The sequence below is a fragment of the Pezoporus flaviventris genome, unplaced genomic scaffold (assembly GCF_033815535.1).
Source record: "Pezoporus flaviventris isolate CSIRO_AGI_PZ_B2104156 unplaced genomic scaffold, CSIRO_AGI_Pfla_v1 ptg000005l, whole genome shotgun sequence".
In the NCBI taxonomy this organism is placed as follows: Eukaryota; Metazoa; Chordata; class Aves; order Psittaciformes; family Psittacidae; genus Pezoporus; species Pezoporus flaviventris.
In genome coordinates this window covers 3,933,267-3,951,991 of record NW_026892553.1, presented here as the reverse complement: position 1 = coordinate 3,951,991, position 18,725 = coordinate 3,933,267, and the positions used below count along the sequence as shown (strand labels likewise).

The 18,725-nt window shown below is 41.4% G+C and overlaps 1 protein-coding gene across 4 annotated transcripts in view; it reads right to left on the bottom strand.

Annotated features, from left to right (window-relative positions):
* COL4A5 (collagen type IV alpha 5 chain) overlaps positions 1-18,725 on the bottom strand; it is a 77,428-nt gene that overhangs the window by 19,371 nt on the left and 39,332 nt on the right. For all 4 annotated transcript variants that reach the window (XR_009741924.1, XM_061445711.1, XM_061445709.1 and 1 more), the window contains exons 14-34: positions 17,451-17,504; positions 17,282-17,338; positions 15,029-15,073; positions 14,883-14,936; positions 14,662-14,703; positions 14,070-14,202; positions 13,581-13,754; positions 12,911-12,994; positions 11,887-11,979; positions 11,253-11,323; positions 10,845-11,036; positions 10,265-10,433; positions 9,521-9,613; positions 9,330-9,434; positions 8,640-8,737; positions 8,231-8,381; positions 7,479-7,592; positions 3,971-4,138; positions 3,004-3,093; positions 2,049-2,198; positions 685-783 (exon numbers count right to left, since the gene is read on the bottom strand). Coding sequence is in view for 3 of the 4 variants with exons in the window: in XM_061445711.1 (XP_061301695.1) it covers positions 685-783; positions 2,049-2,198; positions 3,004-3,093; positions 3,971-4,138; positions 7,479-7,592; positions 8,231-8,381; positions 8,640-8,737; positions 9,330-9,434; positions 9,521-9,613; positions 10,265-10,433; positions 10,845-11,036; positions 11,253-11,323; positions 11,887-11,979; positions 12,911-12,994; positions 13,581-13,754; positions 14,070-14,202; positions 14,662-14,703; positions 14,883-14,936; positions 15,029-15,073; positions 17,282-17,338; positions 17,451-17,504 (2,236 nt within the window). In the remaining variant the exon portion in view is untranslated. The remainder of the gene's footprint in view (positions 1-684; positions 784-2,048; positions 2,199-3,003; positions 3,094-3,970; positions 4,139-7,478; positions 7,593-8,230; positions 8,382-8,639; positions 8,738-9,329; positions 9,435-9,520; positions 9,614-10,264; positions 10,434-10,844; positions 11,037-11,252; positions 11,324-11,886; positions 11,980-12,910; positions 12,995-13,580; positions 13,755-14,069; positions 14,203-14,661; positions 14,704-14,882; positions 14,937-15,028; positions 15,074-17,281; positions 17,339-17,450; positions 17,505-18,725) is intronic.

The following is an 18,725-nucleotide window of genomic DNA, read 5'->3' as shown; positions in this document are numbered from 1 at the left end:
GTTGTTCTGCAGAATGAACACATTATCTCCTTCTCATCTACAACAGGTATTCATAGCTTCTGTCACAGAATTATATGTGACCTACAATGCTCAAACTAGTTTGAGCCCTGGAAGGTTAATAAAATTCCCCAAGCCCAACAAGACATTTAGAGCAAGACCTACATTAGACATAGTGAATAAAGATTCAAGGTTTCAGGTAAATTGTTATAGCTGTAGGAAGAAGTAGTGCAAAAGAGAATTAGTTTTCTTGATCCTTGCAGTTCTTTAGAGCTAAATTGTGACACCCAGCCAGACCTTGCAGTACATTCATTTGGCCATTAGCAAAGTATGAGTACAATGACTAACAATATAAGAAATAAACAAGAGAGACAGACAAGTCGTATTGGCAGATTCTGCAGTCATGTTGGTTGCTCAAGCAGCAAGCACTTTTCCAGTCGTCCTAAAAGCATTCCTAATCTTCAGTGGGATCAGCTTAAAACTGCTCTTGGGTCTTTCAGAAGCAAAGAGCTCAAAGGATGCTGTTTGGATGATGAACTTAAATGTCCCAAAACTGTACCGTGGATTTAAGTGTAAATCCCTAGGCTTTGCTTAGATACACCTGGATTAACATCCCAATCCCATGTGATAAAAACACATGCAAATGTTTACACATCAAACTGTCCATCTGAGGCCCTGTTTACTCACCTGGCAATCCTGGCACACCCGGAGGGCCACTAAGTCCTGGTGGGCCTGGGTCACCCGGGAGACCTTGATAACCTTTCTGTCCTGATAAACCAGGAATACCTCAAAGGACAAAGATATATTTTATTATTATTACTATTACTGCATGTTTTCTTTTACTTTAAGAGATGTAGCTATAGGTGAATAAAAATCTAAATAGGGATTTTTCTTCAGTAAATATAATTCCCCCTAGTTTGGCAAAGAAAAGTGTCACGGAATACATAATATTGCTTCTGGAAAGTTTAAAGTCACTACAGAACAAGAATAATATAAGTAAGTAGAGGAAAAAGAAACTTTATGACTAATGCAAATATACTCCATTCAGAAGCAACTGTTTCTGGGTGAGCACACCCCATGCTAAGCTCTATATTCATCCAGATTATTTGCACACATTTAATGCCATTGCCACACAATTAGCACTTCGGAACTGATACAAAAAGTAATGCAAGTATTTTAGCAGAGTTTGACATATTCTGTGTGGTTATTGTCCCAGACAATAATTTTGTGCTGCTCTGCTGACAGAGTTAAATCTACCCTCTACAGTGCTTACTTAATTGGGGGGGGGGGGGGGTGGGAGAAGAAAAGTGTTTTAGTATCCAGCATAGGTTCCCCAGAAATTAATACAAAAGATAAATTAGCACAATAAGGGCTGGGCCAACATTAGATAAAGGCATCCTCTGCTCTCTAGGGTAGAATATTTTTACTCTTCTCAAGACTAAATCAGAGATCAAAGGAGACATCAGAACCCTTGATGAGGGATGAGAGGGAAGCCAGCAAGTGAGGGAGAAACAGACTGGAGTGAACCAAGGGAACCTTCCAGGCTGCCAGCTTCCCAAGTAGAAACACACAGAGAGATGACATTTAGCTCAGGTGAGGGTAAGATTACAGAGATACCCAAAGGTAGAATCTGAAGGTGATGGATGAGCAGATGACCTGTGCAGTTCCATCCTACAAGGCAAAAGCCCAAGGGACTTTGAGACAGCAAGAATGCAGCTGGCACAGCAGCCATGACAACAGTCTCATCATGCTTAGGAATAGCACCTAGAAGACCGAGTTGCAATCCTGCTGAAAGCATGTTCGTGCTATTACAGTATTGCTATATGCCAAATAAAAGCAACAGTTAATGAGCAAGACATTGCAAGCTAATGCACAGAGTAACTTGGTCATAGAACCACTTAAAGTGCCCCAAATAAGAACCTTAAGTCACCTCTATATTCTGAATCTAAGTTTCCTGTAAGAAAGAATGAACTGTAATGGATTCAGTTACAGGTCACTGTTAATGTGTAGAGGCAAACCACCTCCCCAGACCCACATGCAAAGTTCTGTACCTGGAACACCTGGCTCGCCTTTTTCTCCTTTTGCTCCTAGCTGTTTTGGATCAACTTTTCCAGGTGGACCTGGCAGGCCTGCTTCGCCTTTGATGCCTTTCTGTCCTACTGGTCCAGGAGGCCCTGGTGGACCAGGTAATCCACTGTTGCCTACAGCAGGTACAGACAACAAAAGGGAAAAAAAATACAGTCCTTGAGGTAGGCTACTACATTTGTAATGGTTTTTCTTACACTGGGAGTTCAGGACTTATTAATGCAGTTGGGATTCACTAAATGATCAGCCAGTTTATTCAAGGGTCACCAGAGCATCTTAAGCCTTGGAACAAAGCTGAGTGAGTGGACTGCATGGGGTTGTCTGTATCTGGCCAGCCCAGCTCAGAAGAAGCAGTTGTCTATATGACCCACACCAAGAGAGCTCCCAAGAGCTCCACCACACTGTGCCACCAGCACAAAGGAGTTGCAACAGCAATAGCAGCTTTGGATGCACTGCCTCCTTGTTCTGGGGAGTGAGTGGCTTTTATTTCTACCAAACTCTTTCAAAATTAATCTCAACAAGCAAGTTGGGAAAATGTAGATCGAACAGTTCCTCTGCAAATACTTACAGAGCTCATTCTGGATGACTCCATAATCCAAAGCTACTGACTTTCTTCTTTCTATTGCTTAAAGCAGACTTTACAACAGGCTTCAGAAATCTTGCCCTACTTTAATGCCATCAATGTAAAGGTAATGTTTTAAATTACCTAACATTTCATGACATCAACTAAAAAAAGAGTGACAGAATGCTATGGCTTAGAACTGCAAAGCAATTCTGAGTATCAGTACTGGCAAAAGAAGATAATCTAGGCAGATCCCAGTAATGAAGATCTAAATGTTAGTATCACAAAGCCCCTTTCCACACAGGACATGGAAAACAGCAGTCTGCATTCCCTTCAGGGGCAGATAAAACAAGCATTACCTTTCAAGCCAGGCAGGCCATTTCTTCCAGGAGTTCCTGGAGGCCCTGGAGGACCAGGGGCTCCCATGACGCCCATCTCCCCTTTGGCACCTAAATGCATTGAATCACCATTGTCATTCGGAACAAAAGCACATATCAGTACCTAACTTTTAATTCCCTGCATCTCTAGGGTATTTATTAACCAGCACATGATATAAGGCCTGTTTTAAGGGAATCACAAGCATTCAGTTCTTGTATATATCTAAGTTGGATAAAACAATGCTTGAAAATTGTGGGATATTTTCCACAGTTAAGTCCTGGGAAGAAAATCTGCAGTGTGCTGTTCTTTATGGCAGGAAGCGTATTCATACCACTGGTAAGTTGAGTTCCCTGCTTTGAAACCTAAATACTTGTTTGAAAGCAAACTTGAATTGTTGAAAGCCAGAAAGTCAATCAGGTGTGCACTGCTTGCAGAGTCTTTTGTATTGCCCCCTCTGTCCATAGACAAAGATTTGCAAAATTCACTTTTGGTATTTCTCTTCCAGAGGGTGAAACAAGACTACCTAACACACAGAGTAAAGGAGTTAGTATTTAAACCATGTTGAATCCAATTGTTAGTATTTGCAACCACTTCATTTAAACAAATTCTATTTCCAAACTGTATCAGTGACTAGGAAAAAAAAAATCAGACTATAAATTAGGAAAGCATCACAGTGACGATGATCAAAGTCACAACTGACAATTATGAAACAAAATAACGTAGAAAACATTTGAACCAAGTTACAGGGAGGAGTGGATTTTACAAGGATTTTAATGCAACAAATTCTGCTACATTTATTTTTAAAGTATGAGATGTAACAGTTACATGTATCCAACTTTAAATAGGTAGGATAAACATCAAAGCTCATTAAACTGGCATGCCCAAGCATAAAGAGCATCTACCTGTAACTACAGTTTGGTCTTTGTCCATAGGTAAAGACGAACTTACCTGGAAATCCAGGTATTCCATCCCGGCCAGGTGGTCCAGGTGAACCCTGAGGCCCTGGGAGACCAGGGGGTCCTGGATATCCTGGGGTTCCTCGGTCACCTGGAGGACCAGGAACGTCGAAGCCAGGAGGACCTGGATCCCCTTTCTCCCCTGGAACGCCCTGCAACCCTAGACAGTGTTGTTAAGACACAACCTTTTAGCACAAGGTAAGGCAAAGCTGAGATCTGTGTGTGTCTCTGGACAAGTACTGTAGGAATAGCTAAATTTTATCTGGGGTGCTTTCCTAACATTGATGAAACCCCTGCAATTCTTCTAAAGCCATTTAATTTTTAATGCCTGCAGGTATTAAAAGGCCATGTTCTCCTGAAAAAAAAGTATTGCTCACATTTTACCAAGATATAGCAAATGCAATTAAAAAAATTTCAAAAGCAGAACAACAACTCACTTTGTCAACCTGTTAAGTCTGATTAATCAAAAAGCCAAGATCGATTAAGCTGGTTTGTACTTTATCACTCAGTACTGAGACTCTTACAATTATACTTCCATCAATGATTCCATTTTGTTACATTCTAAGTGAACGACAGCTGTGTATTTTTGAAGGATGGCAAAATCTGCGTTGCATTACATTGCCCTGAATGAAATACGTGAACTGTCAAAATATGCTTAAGATGGTTTAATGCTAACGGTACTGAGCTTGAGGCATTGCTGCAGCAAGCAGACAGCTTGTTTCCCTCCAGGGCACTGTACCAGTGAAGATGCTCATTCTGGAAATGTAGCTGACAAAAAAGGATTATTCTTAAATCAGAAGTTAAGAAAAGGCTTTGGTAAAGAGACCACAGTACCTGGGGAACCTGGGGTTCAAAAGCCAACGAGTTAGAGCTCATCAGGAAGTTGAGACAGGTAGCAGTAAGGAGTTGTAACAGTCGTTAAGTTAGGAAACAAAATAAAGCACATACAGTTAGAACAAAGAAAAAAAATCTACACTGAAGTTACTAAAAACAGATCTAAGTACAAAGAACAACACTAGCGCAGTCAAGAGAAACCAGACTGCAAGGGAAGCTGGAGGTATTGTCAAAGTGCAGCCACCATTGTATGCAGAAACAAGAAACTCAGTGAGATATTTCATGGTATATTTAAAAAATAGAATTCTCTTCCCTCTCTCCTTGTCCAGTGTTCTCTTCAAACTGGGAACAAGCTTTTTCTGAACTGTTTCTTACAAAAAATGGAATTCTAATTGAATTTCTAGTTCTCAAAAAGGCAACCATACCATAATTATAGAGCAATACAGACAACACAATCAGTTCTGAAATACTTTGTTGCTTTAAAAAAAAAAGAAGAACGTTGAGTTATTGCAAACTATTTGAAGAAATGGTGGTGTGGAGAAAGGAAATTCTGAACAGGGAAATCCTTCCAAGAATTTTCCAAAAACTCTGAAAAACAGAGCCCCAGATACTCCACATTGCACAAAGGATCAGGATCAAAACAGCCTAGTAAAACAAACAAGGGATGGAAGATGGGAATGCAGGCTTTCTGCACAAAACAGAAACAGCAGTGCCGAGGGAAGCAACAAGGACTTCTCAAGCAAGACCTTTAGTGATGCACTACATTCCAGAGCCACTATGCTGTTAGTAGCCACAGTGATTAGTCGTTACAGACAAGAGCAGTGAAAACACAAGCATTTCCAATCAACTCTAGTAATAATTGTGCATTTGTCAAGATTGGCATTTTGGGATAAATCAGCCATCACAAATCTCGCTAAAACCAGAAGGGATGTTACAGGAAGACAAAAGAACATGCATTGGATGAAACATTCAAACCCATACCAATGCAACCCATCCCTTCATGCCAAACACACACTGGTGTAGCCTTCTGTTTCAGCTCAGCCTTAAGTGCAGCCATAGGTTCAGGACAGCACAGTAAACCAGGCAGAGGACCCACCTGCTTGCTTAGGGAACTCCTGTGCACCTTGTCCAGACCCTTCTGTCCCTAGCTCTTAATACCAGACACATTCAAGACTTGCTGGTGCACTGAATGCACCTCCCTCTCCCTCACTGGGAAACTTGTGAAAAAATATGCTTAAACATGACCTACGCTTTCTATATGTGAGTAGAATTCAAACTCCATGGCCTACTTTCTCTAGCGCTTGCCTACCTGCATGTTAAGCACTTTGGTGAATCTCAGCTCACAGTTCATCAAGAACTGAATCTGATCAACCAATCTGCGACCCATGGCCTTACAGTTGGCCGTGAATCTTTCTGCATGCATTGTGATTGTGAACAACGCCAATCCTGGTGCTGGCATACAAACACGTTCAAAAAGTATGGCTCACAAACATGCAGCATAAACAGTCATACAGGCATGGTGGGAACCACATGGGGTTTGAAGTGTTCAGCAGCAGGCATGCTAAATCCACAGAGAATGTTCCCACTGTGGTGACTGCCACAAGTCTGTAACATCAGGAGCTGGTGCACAGCAAGCCCATTCACTGAATGCGGGGGAAAAGGAATTTCCCTGAGCAAACCTTGTGAATAGAATGATATGCATGCATGTACATGTATATCCTTTGTACACAGAGATGGAACAAGTTACCTTCATCAGTCACCCGGTATTTTAGACAAGAGACAGACAAGCTCCCTTCAGAGACATACTCTAATCCTCACTATCCTTAGATTCTACTTTGTCAATCTACTTTAAACTTACCAGGACTCATAAAACTTGCTGGTTTTGAAGAAAAAAGTGTGTGAGGGAATCAGGAACCCCAGAACTTAGAGGTTTCCGTAAGAGCTCTTTTCCAGATGTGCTTATGGCAAGATGAATGTGTACAACTCTTTCTGACAGGCTTTTGTTAAAGTAGTATCACGTCACTGCCCGGAGAACATTTTCTCCTCTACAAAACAATGAACCAGCTAGTTTGGAATACTCATGCTTTCTTGCTTTCCACACCAAGTTAAAATGTGGTTCAGCTTCCATTCGGGAAAAAGGTCCCCAGGTATCTAGTCACTTCAGGAAAACCTGAGCTCCTTCCTTCATTTTGCAGTTATCGTATAAGCAGAGGGAGGACAAGTAGCCTTGTACAGGAGACTGCACAGCACAGGCAGCTGAAGACAGCTTTCCCCCGCTTCTGTAACCGCAAAACCTCTGCACTGACATTGTGCTCCCTTCTGTCTTGTCCTCAAGAGTATTGCAGTCAACTCCTTCACAGAGATTTTGTCACTGTCTGTGCATAGCACTTTCTAGAGCTTCTGCCAAGGCTTCAAGTCTTCCCAAAGTGGGCTTTTTCATCCTTAAAACCTCTAAGTTGTGCAAATGCCAGGCCTGAATGTAATTCCAATTCTGATTTCAGTAAAAAAACAGATGTACCAGGTTATGCCCACTTGACTGGCAAAACAGCCAAGCTGAAGTCTCTTATATTTCCTTGCCTATCTGTTCAGTGGGACCTTCAGTGTTCTGTGTACCTGCTTGGTGTACGACAGAAATAACATAAGGGTACAATTCAAGTGAGTTTTACCTGGGGGACCAACAGGACCTGGAGGTCCTGGAGATCCAGGTGGACCTTGACCACCAATGCCGGGGATGCCTGGTGGGCCTGGGAGTCCTGGTGGTCCACTTGGTCCAGGGTCACCTAAAAGAACACTCCTTTTTAGTTAAATAGTGAACTCAGTCCAGAAATGCTTGCTTGCAGAAACAGAGTGCCTGCATATTGTACTTGAAATCTCATCCTTGCATGCAAACAAATATGGATCTGACACAGGAAAAAGACACTTCAGAGGCTGTATCTGAAAGCCAGTGTGGAATGCATGCAGTTTACATTTCAAGGCTACACAGAGACATGTTATTGCATTGTAACCCCCACCAAACCCAACAGATGCTCTCTAGCAAACCAGGCACGCTCCACAGTTGAATACAGACAACGACCAACAACAGGAACTCATGAACTGCTAACCCTCTGCATGTAGAAGCACAGCACATCTAAATAACCATTATTCTACTGAAAAAGTGTTACCCCCACATTAACATGATCTGTTCTTCAGAATACAGACTTTCAAATACTGACCCACAGACTGGTATTTACTCCCTTGCTTGCTTGTCTTTTGAGAACACAAGCTTCATTTACACAGGTATGTCTGACTTGGAAATATGGACCCTGTAGTAATTGCTCTAAGGTCAAGCACTGCTGGTATTTGACTGCCATAGGACCCCCAGCACATGTATGTTTTTTAAACTTCAGCAGGGAACAGGAAAGGGGAGAGCTCTCCATACCTTTGGGCCCCGGAGTTCCATCAAAACCTGCCCGTCCTGGGAGACCAGGGTTTCCTGGGAAGCCAGGATCACCTTTAGGTCCTTGAACTCCTTTTGTGCCTGGTGGTCCTGGGGGTCCAGGTGGTCCTGGAAGCCCAAATCCACGATCCCCCTGTAACAAAAAGAAATCTTTTAAAAAGGAGTTTTCTAAGTTTAGCCTCTCCTAAAAACATTGAAAGCAAAGAAAAAATGCCCATCATTTTAGAGTTCTATTTCTTTTTTACTACCCTCACTCAAACCTCTAGTAGAGAATGTGACTTCCCCACCATGAGAACCTGACAAGAGGTGAAATCCTCCCCCCACCAGCTCCTACTGACATGGAAGAACCTCTAAGAAAATGAAGTTTTATATGAAACAAGCAAACACAAACCTTCTGTCCTGGGAAACCAGGTGGTCCAGGAGGTCCATCTAGACCAGGGCGACCTGGAGCTCCTGGAGCTCCAGGGGGGCCAGGAGTCCCTGGGAAACCTATGTATGACATGGAGGTTATGGCAGCAGAGGAGAGGACATCAGAGAGCATTAGAACAACTCTTCCAGAAGTGCTTAGGGCCCATGAAAAGCAATAGCTGAAAAGAGGTTCTGCTCAAGCATACTTGAGAGTTATGTTTGGCTGAAACAACTTTTGGGTTTACAGTTTTTGAAACAGAAGATCTCTGGGACTCCTCACAGAGGGGAGCACTCCCCATGCTGTGTGCTCTAATAGGAATTACAGACAAGTTCACATCAGAACCATTAACACCTTGAGACAGCATCTGGAGATCATTTATCGACCCAAGCTCAGACATTCATCATATACCAAAGTTTTACCTATTTTCTTTAGTGCCCTTGGTTTACTGAATAGTGTAAATGTGAAGGAGCAGTACAGTGAACAGAGGAATAAGAGCTCAGCAGGCTTTTTCCTCCTATTTCTTAAACTATTATAAGGATGTGTAAATCAAAGACAAACATTTTTTGAAGGATTCTAAAACCAGAAATCAACTCACTAGGAAAAAGTGAGGAGACACATCCCTGTGTTCCCTCTTCCAGCCAGTGCAGTACAGCAACATGAGTGTAAACATACCTTTTGGGCCTGGTGGACCTGGAAGGCCAATGCCAGGAATACCTGGCTCTCCTTTTGCACCTGGGATGCCTGATAAGCCACGCTGACCTGGCTGACCAGGATCTCCTGCAAAAAGAAGAAAATCAACGTAGTTATCAAGAATCAGAATAAAAAGCTCTTTGAACTCCCTGGACATCTAGTTGTTGCTTTACCTGGAAGACCTGGGTCACCACTTCTTCCTGGAGGACCAGGGGGGCCAGGTACTCCTGGTTCTGTAATAGTCTGACCAGGGTCACCTTTTGGACCTAACACCAAAAAGAAGCAATATGTATCACTCAGGAGAAGTTTCTTGTCTGTTTTATTTTGTGCAGTAAAAGGTGTTAGCCACATCCTAAGCTGACAAAGAACGAACACCAGCAATGGTTTACCCAACAGGCTATCCACCCCCAAGCCCCATACAGAACTTACAGGCTTAGAAGCACTATTTAATGTTAAAATAGTTTTCTTGAAATGTTATTTCTTCTAGTTTGCTCCTAGGTACTGTCATGTGAATAGTACTCTCCATAGCTGACACCAGCACAACTTGATCAGGATCCGAGTAGTTGACAAGGAAGTAACAAAAGCAAACTTGTTCAGAGCAAACCCTTGTTTTAGAAATCTGTTGTAGTTGCAGTATTATTAAGCATAACCAGATGGTAGTTACAATGCATTTTCACTGTAGTCAATCAAGAAGGAGAAGCACAAGGATGACTCACATGCCTACAGTAATAGAGTACAAATTCTGCTTGCTTCATGATTCTGTGATGACCCTCAGTAAGGAAGCTTATAAATACAAGATCTTACAACACCTTTGGTAAAAGCTTAAAAGCAGCATTATGTTCTGAGAACTATCTGGAGCAAAAGGACAAAACTTGATTTTACAGCTTTTGTTCAACAGCACAGAGAGACCAACTCACCAGGAACTCCAGGAGGCCCTGGACGGCCCGACACACCTTGGATGCCCTTTTCACCAGGTAAACCTTGTGGACCAAACCCAGGAGGGCCAGGAAGCCCTTTGTCTCCAGGTAGACCTGGTAATCCTGGATCACCTGGAATACCCATTTCTCCTTTGAATGCAACACTGCCCTGTAAAAGGAAGAGCGGGGTGGGAAAGAGGAACATGCATTTACCAGCAAAGGAGTAAAGTGTTTCACTGTTTCTGTTTTGAAACTGTTTGGCAGTTTCTATCCTTCTAGCTCTCAAGATCATTAGCTGCCTACATCTTACTAACATAGCAGGGATAAGGTCTAAACCTGGGTACTTAATTCTTCATGCCTCATAGGTGAAATGTAGACAGTGGTAGAAGGGACCATCTGACACTATTTGAGAGAAGTCTCAGCTTATTTTTAGAGGCACTGACAGATTCAGGGAGTACACCTGCACATCATCACTCTGTGTTCATCACATTTGCCACTCCTCTTATGTACACTATAACAAACGCATCCAGGACTTCCCAACACATCTGTCCAACCAGAAACATCATTAAATGGAACTCACAGGTTCTCCTTTAGGGCCAGGTAGACCTGGCAGTCCATCTCGCCCAGGAGTGCCATCTATGCCAGGAAGACCTGGAGGTCCTGGGAAGCCAGGTTCTCCTTTGTCACCTTTCATTCTTGGAGATGTCAGGACATCCCCTGGGTCTCCTTTAGGACCAGGTCTCCCAGGAGCACCTGGGGACCCTGGGAATCCCTGAGGGGAAGGAAAAAAAAAAAAATAGAAAAGAAAAATAAGCATTTCAGTTTTTCCAGTTGTTCTTTCACTCTTTTTCTGAGTTTGGCACAAGAATTATAAATTCAAGCTAGTTATGGACAAAAAAGAGTTATTATACACAAATTCACATCTACTGTGCACAGATCTACCAAACATGAAAGACAAGTGAGACCAGAACACAACACCACCACTTACTGGTGGCCCTACAAGGCCAGTTAATCCAGGAAGCCCCTTTTCACCTTTTGGTCCAGGAAAACCAGGAGAACCTGAGTAGAGCACAAAAACACAAAAGAAAAAGATAAAACTGTAGAAGCTGTAAATACCAAGCATGCTGTTTGCATAAGATAACAGCCAAGTTGTTCTAAAACCAGGCAAGGTTTAATCTGCTTTTTTGGGGGAGCTTGATGTTATTTGAGAACCAAATTTGCAACTCTAAGTTAAATCAGTAATGTCAAAAAATGTCACACTTGTAAAAAGCTCCAGCTCCTCTATCATTTCAGGAATAGCAAGTAGAAGTTAATTTCTCTCTTTCACTTAAATCTATAGCAGACCTTAAACTTTTGATACACAAAATGTTTGCAAGTCTGTCTTTGATGAGCGAATTTATTTTGGAAGACTGGATTTTCAGAAAAGAAGTGATTGTTTTACATGTATCCAACCATCTCTTCCTTACACTCCCCAACTGTGCAAAACAGGACAAGCATCACCTATATATTGGAGCTGCCAACTGTGCATCTGAATTTATATACATCACATTATACACAGATACTCAGATACAAAGTGACTTCATGGAATATATTAAGCAAAATAGTGAAGACCATAACTTTACCTGGACTACCTGGAGGTCCTGGTGGTCCTCTCTCCCCAGGAGGCCCAGTTATTCCAGTCCCTATGCAATTGAAGCATGTGTCTCCTTGATCACCTGAAAAGATTTGCACAGAAAAAGCACACTTGCAAACCAGATCTCAGAAAACATTAAAAGAATTCTAAACCATATATTAAAATCCAAACTTTAATTAAACTCTGAGTGCAAAATAAATACTGGGAAAGTTTCACTGATTTGACAACAGGCTAAACTTATTTCATAGAAAGAAGAGGGGGGGGGAAATAATGGTTTCCAGAAGCTGAGGAATTTGCTTCACATATAGACTTTTCTGACACTTGCCAATGTAGTATTCAAGCACTTCATTAGGTTAATTAACCCTTACAATTTCCATGAGAAAAAAGGCTTCTGTTTGAAAGGAGTACAAAATAAAATGAGATGCCCAAAGTCATGTAGGATGTCCATGGTTGAGCTAGGAAAAAATTCTCACTTACCCATATCAGCATCCTCATTGCAAGGTTGTCTTTTTGGAAATAAGGATACATGTTAAAGATATCTTTCTTTTGCTTACCAAACAAGCACACACACACATTGCAGACTGACCAACTCAAATCAGGAATCTTGCATTTATAATTTCAATGTTGCTTTCCATAAAAAATGTCCAATTTATTTATGAAATAAGAATAAAACTTTTCCACATAGAGTTGGAAACTGCTGTTATAAAGCACTTAGCTGCTCTGCAATTGGGAAGTACTCATAAATCTGAACTTCCATTTTACTTTAATCACGAGCCATGCTAGGCCCTAGCATTGGTTGGAGCCTCATTCACTTGAAGATTTCTGTGCTTTAACACTAGGGTGAGGGACTATCCTACACACCCCAAAAACCACATTTCTTACTCAGAAGAAGAAAATATTTGCACTGAACCCTACTGGCAAGAGATACTGTTTATCCTTATTTAATGCAGGCTTTACATTATGTAACAAGCTTTACAAAAAGAGAAGAAACGAGATAGACATGGACACTGCACCTTTTTGGCCTCGCTCCCCTGTAAAGCCTTGTTGTCCTGGAATTCCTGGAGGACCTGGTGGCCCCTGCTCACATATCCCTTCACCTAAGGAGAATCAGGAGAGGTTTAATGATCGATTTGTTACAGACTGACAGCAGCACTGAACACATGTATTCAGTACAAAATTGCACTCCCTAGTATTTGTGTGAATATTCTAATACACCCACACAATCACAGGCCAAACACTTTGCAATTCAGACAGAGGACTGCTAATGAAAACCCACCAACGTAATCCAAACTCAAAAGGAAACAATCATCAGTTCCCCTTTACAACCTCAACTGCCTCCCACTGCTTCCCACAGCCTACACACTTCCATCTGTACACTACATTCTGCTGTTCAGCCTCATATCCTAAAAGCATGTGCATGAAGTATCACCAGTGAGGGGACTTAAGTTGCCAAAGACATCTAGACACTAAATTCCTCCCTGAACCACGTTACCCCCTCTCCACTACAGTTCTCATATTCCATCTCCCATTCCCCACTTCCCTTATACCAAAAAAGAGCTTCATCCAAAGTTTTTTGTGGTCTACAAATGAGAATATTTATGAAATGAAACTGCAATTCTGTGAAAAATCACTCTTTTGACTCTCCAGTCTCTTTTACTTGTTATCTATGTGGTCATCACTTACCAGTAGGAACAGATGGTGCAGGTGGCCCTGGGGGACCTGGTGGTCCTGGAGGTCCTCGTGGTCCATCAAGTCCTGGCTGCCCAGGAATAGAAATACCAGGTAAACCTGGATCTCCCTTCTGTCCTCTCTCACCAGGTAAGCCAGGTGGGCCAGGAGGTCCAACAGTAGTGATCCCTAAGATGAAAAGAACACAGGTAAGTGATATGGGATAAATTACCCCTAAGACCATTATGTTAGTATCTGTTTTGACAGCCTTGATTATTAGCATCCTCTGGTCACCACAGCAGTGGCAATCAGTGTTCAGAGCTTCTCAGAACTTCATGACCCCATAAGTTTAGGACCACCCTTCAAGCTCACAAGTAGCTCTAAATAGTTCTGCCATCAGTTTCTGCTCAGGCCATGTATCCAAAGGAGTGTGAAAAGACTGTGAAACTAAATATACATTCAGACATTTCAGCATACAAGTTATTTTAATGCTTGCTCTCCTACCTGGTGAACCTGGCAAGCCAGGTGGCCCAGGCCTACCAGAGAATCCACGCTCCCCTTTGGCTCCTGGAAGTCCTGGCAATCCTTTGCTACCTTTTGGTCCCACTGCTGCATCAATGCCTGGTCTTGAAATGACCTGTAAATGTTTCATGTTTATGTGAAACGACACGTCATGGAAAGTGTCACTGGAATGGTAAAGAGAAGTGAGGGAGGAAAAGTTCAACATACTTTGAACCTCATACCAATGACAGATGCTTTTCCCACTCCACTGAATTACCAGGTAAAATTCCAGTAAAGAGCACTTCCCAATAAGAAGCATTTTTACTGCCAAGCCAACATGGTTATAACAGGCTTCAGTGAAGCTGACTCAATTTCTGCTGGTCTGAGGTTAGCGTCTAGCCTTGTGTTTGCAACCTAGCAAATCCTAGGGCACAGAATCTATCTTGAAAGAAGGAAACAATCATTTCTATTAGTGAATATATGAAATCTTTGCTGGTTCTGTTACTGTTATACCCAGAGACAGGACCCACAGTCACCCTGATGAAACAACACTGTCAACCAAATGCAAGAAGAAAAGAAACGATCAGCAACTTACAATTCCAGGAGGACCAGGGGGACCAACGTCACCTTTTTCACCCTATCAAAGAAATTAAGAGCATTTTTTTAAACCGTGTATTAGTACAAAAGAAAGTTATTGCAAGTATTCCTCAAGACTGTAATAGCATAGGCAACGCAATTACTACTCGGCCACAGCTGAACCCAGTCATGACGTATTTTCAAGCTGCTACAGCACTAATGACAAGAAACCTGGCATACCTTTTCACCGTCTCTTCCTGGAGCACCATTTATTCCAGGCCCACCAGGTAAGCCCTTCAAGAAAATAAAAAGATAATCACACTCAGATCTTTGTATCAGAAGAAAAGCTTTTAAGGAGTCAGATTAGAAATGTAAGAGTTACTCACATCCCTACCAGGCTGACCAGGTTCTCCATCTTTGCCAGGCTTTCCCTTCAAAGACATAAACATTCATTGAAATAAAATGCTTCAGGGGTGAAGAATTCTTATGGAAACTGTGCTACTTATTTCCCATTTTTCAATAAGCCAGACTTTCTCTAGAATGCAGTCCTTGGGACAAACATGTCAAAGACATCGATCAAATAAAATCAATGGAGTTATTTAAACTGAGGGGTTCATTTTGAAAACCAGAACACAATAACATGGCAAGTTTCAAAGAAATGTTGTGTGAGTACAGCACAAAATGATCTTCAGTTAACTATTGCTGATTCATTGTGTTAACTCCCTTTATTTTAACAATAGAGAAAGCCTTTATTTGGAAAACAGATCCTAGCTCCCTAAACACCAGAACATTACATTTAATTATGAAATTGGTATAATGTGACCACTGAAATGAAATACAAGCATTTATGTGCTTGAATTTTAACTCTCCTTTAAACCAAATGCAATTTTCTAAAGAATAGTATCAACAAAAATATAAAGTGCAATTCTGCTCAAAGCACTGACTTCTAAAACCCATATATTCTTGCTAAAACGCTTCCAAACCCCACATATTCAACAACAGATTTCTCATTGCTGTGACAAAAGTAGTGCAAGCTCCACTTTATTCCAGATCATTCACTGGGCAACAGAACTCTAGTGTGACTGTTACAGAAGCTCTATGTAAGGGGGACACCTGCTGGAACATGACAAGAATAGGTGACCAAGTTTCATCACAGTGCCAAGATTAGCTCTCAGTCACTGGGAAGTCGATAGTAAGACCTAACAGCAGATACTGTGTATTAGAGTATAACGTGATTTGTGAATTCTTTTTATTTAGTGATGAATTCTCATTCTCAAACATGAAGTTTTAAGATCTCATGTGAGTCTGCAGAACTGTTTGATTACATATTCTGATGTCTTTATATGTGAAATGGGTTTGACTCCCAGCAGAATCATATGAGGCCCAAAAAGGCAGCTTTAAAGTAATGCAATAGCAAAACTGAAGTATGCAACATGCCCAAATTCAGAGTAATAAAATCAAACAAAAATGTTGGTAAACAAGCTTTTGGCGAAAGGCACCTGCTATATACCCCTCAGGACCTTTCTCCTTTCAGATCTCTGCAAATTTCTGTAGTTCCCATTTCCTTTTGCAGAGAGGAACAACTTGGAAAATGCAATTCAAACCCACTCAAAATACAATGAGAATTTTGGCTTTGTCAATCTGCCTCATTTGTTATGTTCCTTAGTGAAGGCAAACCAAAGCCCTCCTCTAAATCTCAGCAACTAGGAGTATTTTGTCTGGATTATCAAAGATTTGTTTGCATTGTATTTATTTCCTATTTTAATTGGAAAACCTACTACTACTATGTTTCTAAACAGTGTTTATACATTGTCCAATTAACCTGAGAAAGACTTGTGTCTTGGTTTTCGCAGGGGCCCATTACACTGATGAAACTATGGCTTCAGTAGCTGGGAAAGTGAAAATACAGAATGCTTTGAGCTGGTAGCAGCTTGCCTTTTCTTTGCTGGTCCAGCCATGTCATTTTCATCCTATTTCTTAGCACTTCTATGATCTTCCTCAGTTTTTCTGAGCTCTGATATCCAAGTAAATTTCAATTCCAGGATGGATTTGAATCTAGACAGGAACAAAGTGACCCATGCTACCCATAGATGCAGCAGCTTTCCTGACTATCCCCTCCCGATATCATGTATCCCGATAGCACATAAACTGAAGTAGCTTCTTGGGGAGTGACAAATGGACTTGGTCTTAATGCAGTGTTCGGAGACTTGGTTTTCTGACTCACAAGTAAACGCACTGAGGATGAGTTTACATAGACCAGCTTAAATACATACCAATCTTGTGCTGCTTGACAGCCCAGTACATCACAAACTGAAAGAAAACCCTCTCTACAAGGAAACAAACCCCTGCTGCCTCAGTCAAGCAGTCCAACAACTCTGAAGGTTTCCACATGCAACATAATTTAGATTATTTTCTCCTGCCCTCAAAACTAAGATCTACAAGCAGATCAAAAAGTACTGAGAGATCCATAGCTGGAAGCACTTTCATGAACCAGATGCATCATTCACTATTTTGTCAGGTTATGGAAAAAAAAGTCTCTTACCCAGAGGCTGATGGCCCCACCTGAATTCAACATTTGCTTAATTCTCAAAGATAACACTGATTGGAAAGATAAATGTTTGGTTAAACAGATTACTTACTCTTTTGCCTGGTTCTCCTTGCTCACCTTTTTCACCTTTTACGCCACCGGGAAGACCCTGGACACACAAAGGTCATCTTAAACTGAGCCCACAAGCCAGTGCAGAATGAATTTACAGTTCTGATACAGATGCAACAAAAAAAAAAAAGAACTAAAAGAGGACTACTCACAGGAGGGCCTTGTGGCCCAGGAAGTCCTGGTGGACCTGGATCACCTGGAATACCCTGTCAAGCATGGCAAAGAAAAAAAAGGATTAAAGCCTCCATCACTCCATAGTAGCTCAGTCAATTTCTTTAATTTCCAAGTACTATGGACAGTAAAAGATCATATTTATTCTTTCTTTGTGTGGAACTTCAAGAGCATCTATAAATTTTATTAACTGCACATCCTGTTTATTTAGATGATTCACTCTAAGATACAACTGCCTCCTGCGTGCACTGCAGCAGCTGGTTTGGTGGCCTGCAGCTGCTATACAATAATAAAAAGAAGGAAAACTAAAAAACCCAAACCAGGAAAGAAAGTAGAATAAATAAATGCCAGATCCTGCTGCAATAAGAGGAGCAAAAGTCATTAGATTAGTGGTAACTGCTGAAGTTGTGAGACCATCAGGATCGATAGGGTGTTCATCTGAAAAGTGTTAAGAAGTTACGGTTTCTGGTACTTCTTGTTACACCTTTGTGCAAGTTCTTAAATCTCTTCACCGTTAACCTAAAGAAAGGCTGCTGACTGCTGAATCCACAATAGGTTTCTGTGTAGAGTTTCTGCTATTTTCTTGGAGGCCCCCCAGACTTTTACTTGATTTTCAGTCAGAGCACAGGTATGGGTACACGCCAGAACTTTGCGTGTACTTCACAAAATAAGAAGTGTAATGCTGAAGGATTTTACTGATTGTGTACTACTGAGTATAACCTTTGTTGAAGTAAGACCAAATATGTAAGCTTTGAAATCATTGTTAGTGTTGGTCAAATGCAATGCACTCACTCAGTGTTTGTAAGTCATAGTGCTTTAAAAGGAATGTAGTTAGAATGCTTTTATTTTGTACATTTATATAACTCAATCCCAGTATAATTAGTCCTTCAGAGATCCCTGATGACAGAGGCAAATTACTCTGACCCTAATAAAGTCAGATGAAATTTTGTTTCTACTACAGTGTGTCAAAATGTCACCTTGTGTTTCCTTAGAACTATAAAGACACATAATGCTGCTCTTTACCTTCTGTCCTACCATCGAGTAAAACAGAGACAAAACCAGAGACTGAGACCCTTCTAAGATGACTGTGCATTGCAAATGTACATCAGTGGATAGCTCTAGGTAATGCCTTAGTGATGCCTAATGTTCCTCTGAAAGGAAGAGTAACAAATGGTTTGATCAAGATGAAGGGCAGAACTTCCCTAAATGAAAACACGGCTAGACAGTAGTACCAAAGCCTTCTTCTCTGCTGTGCT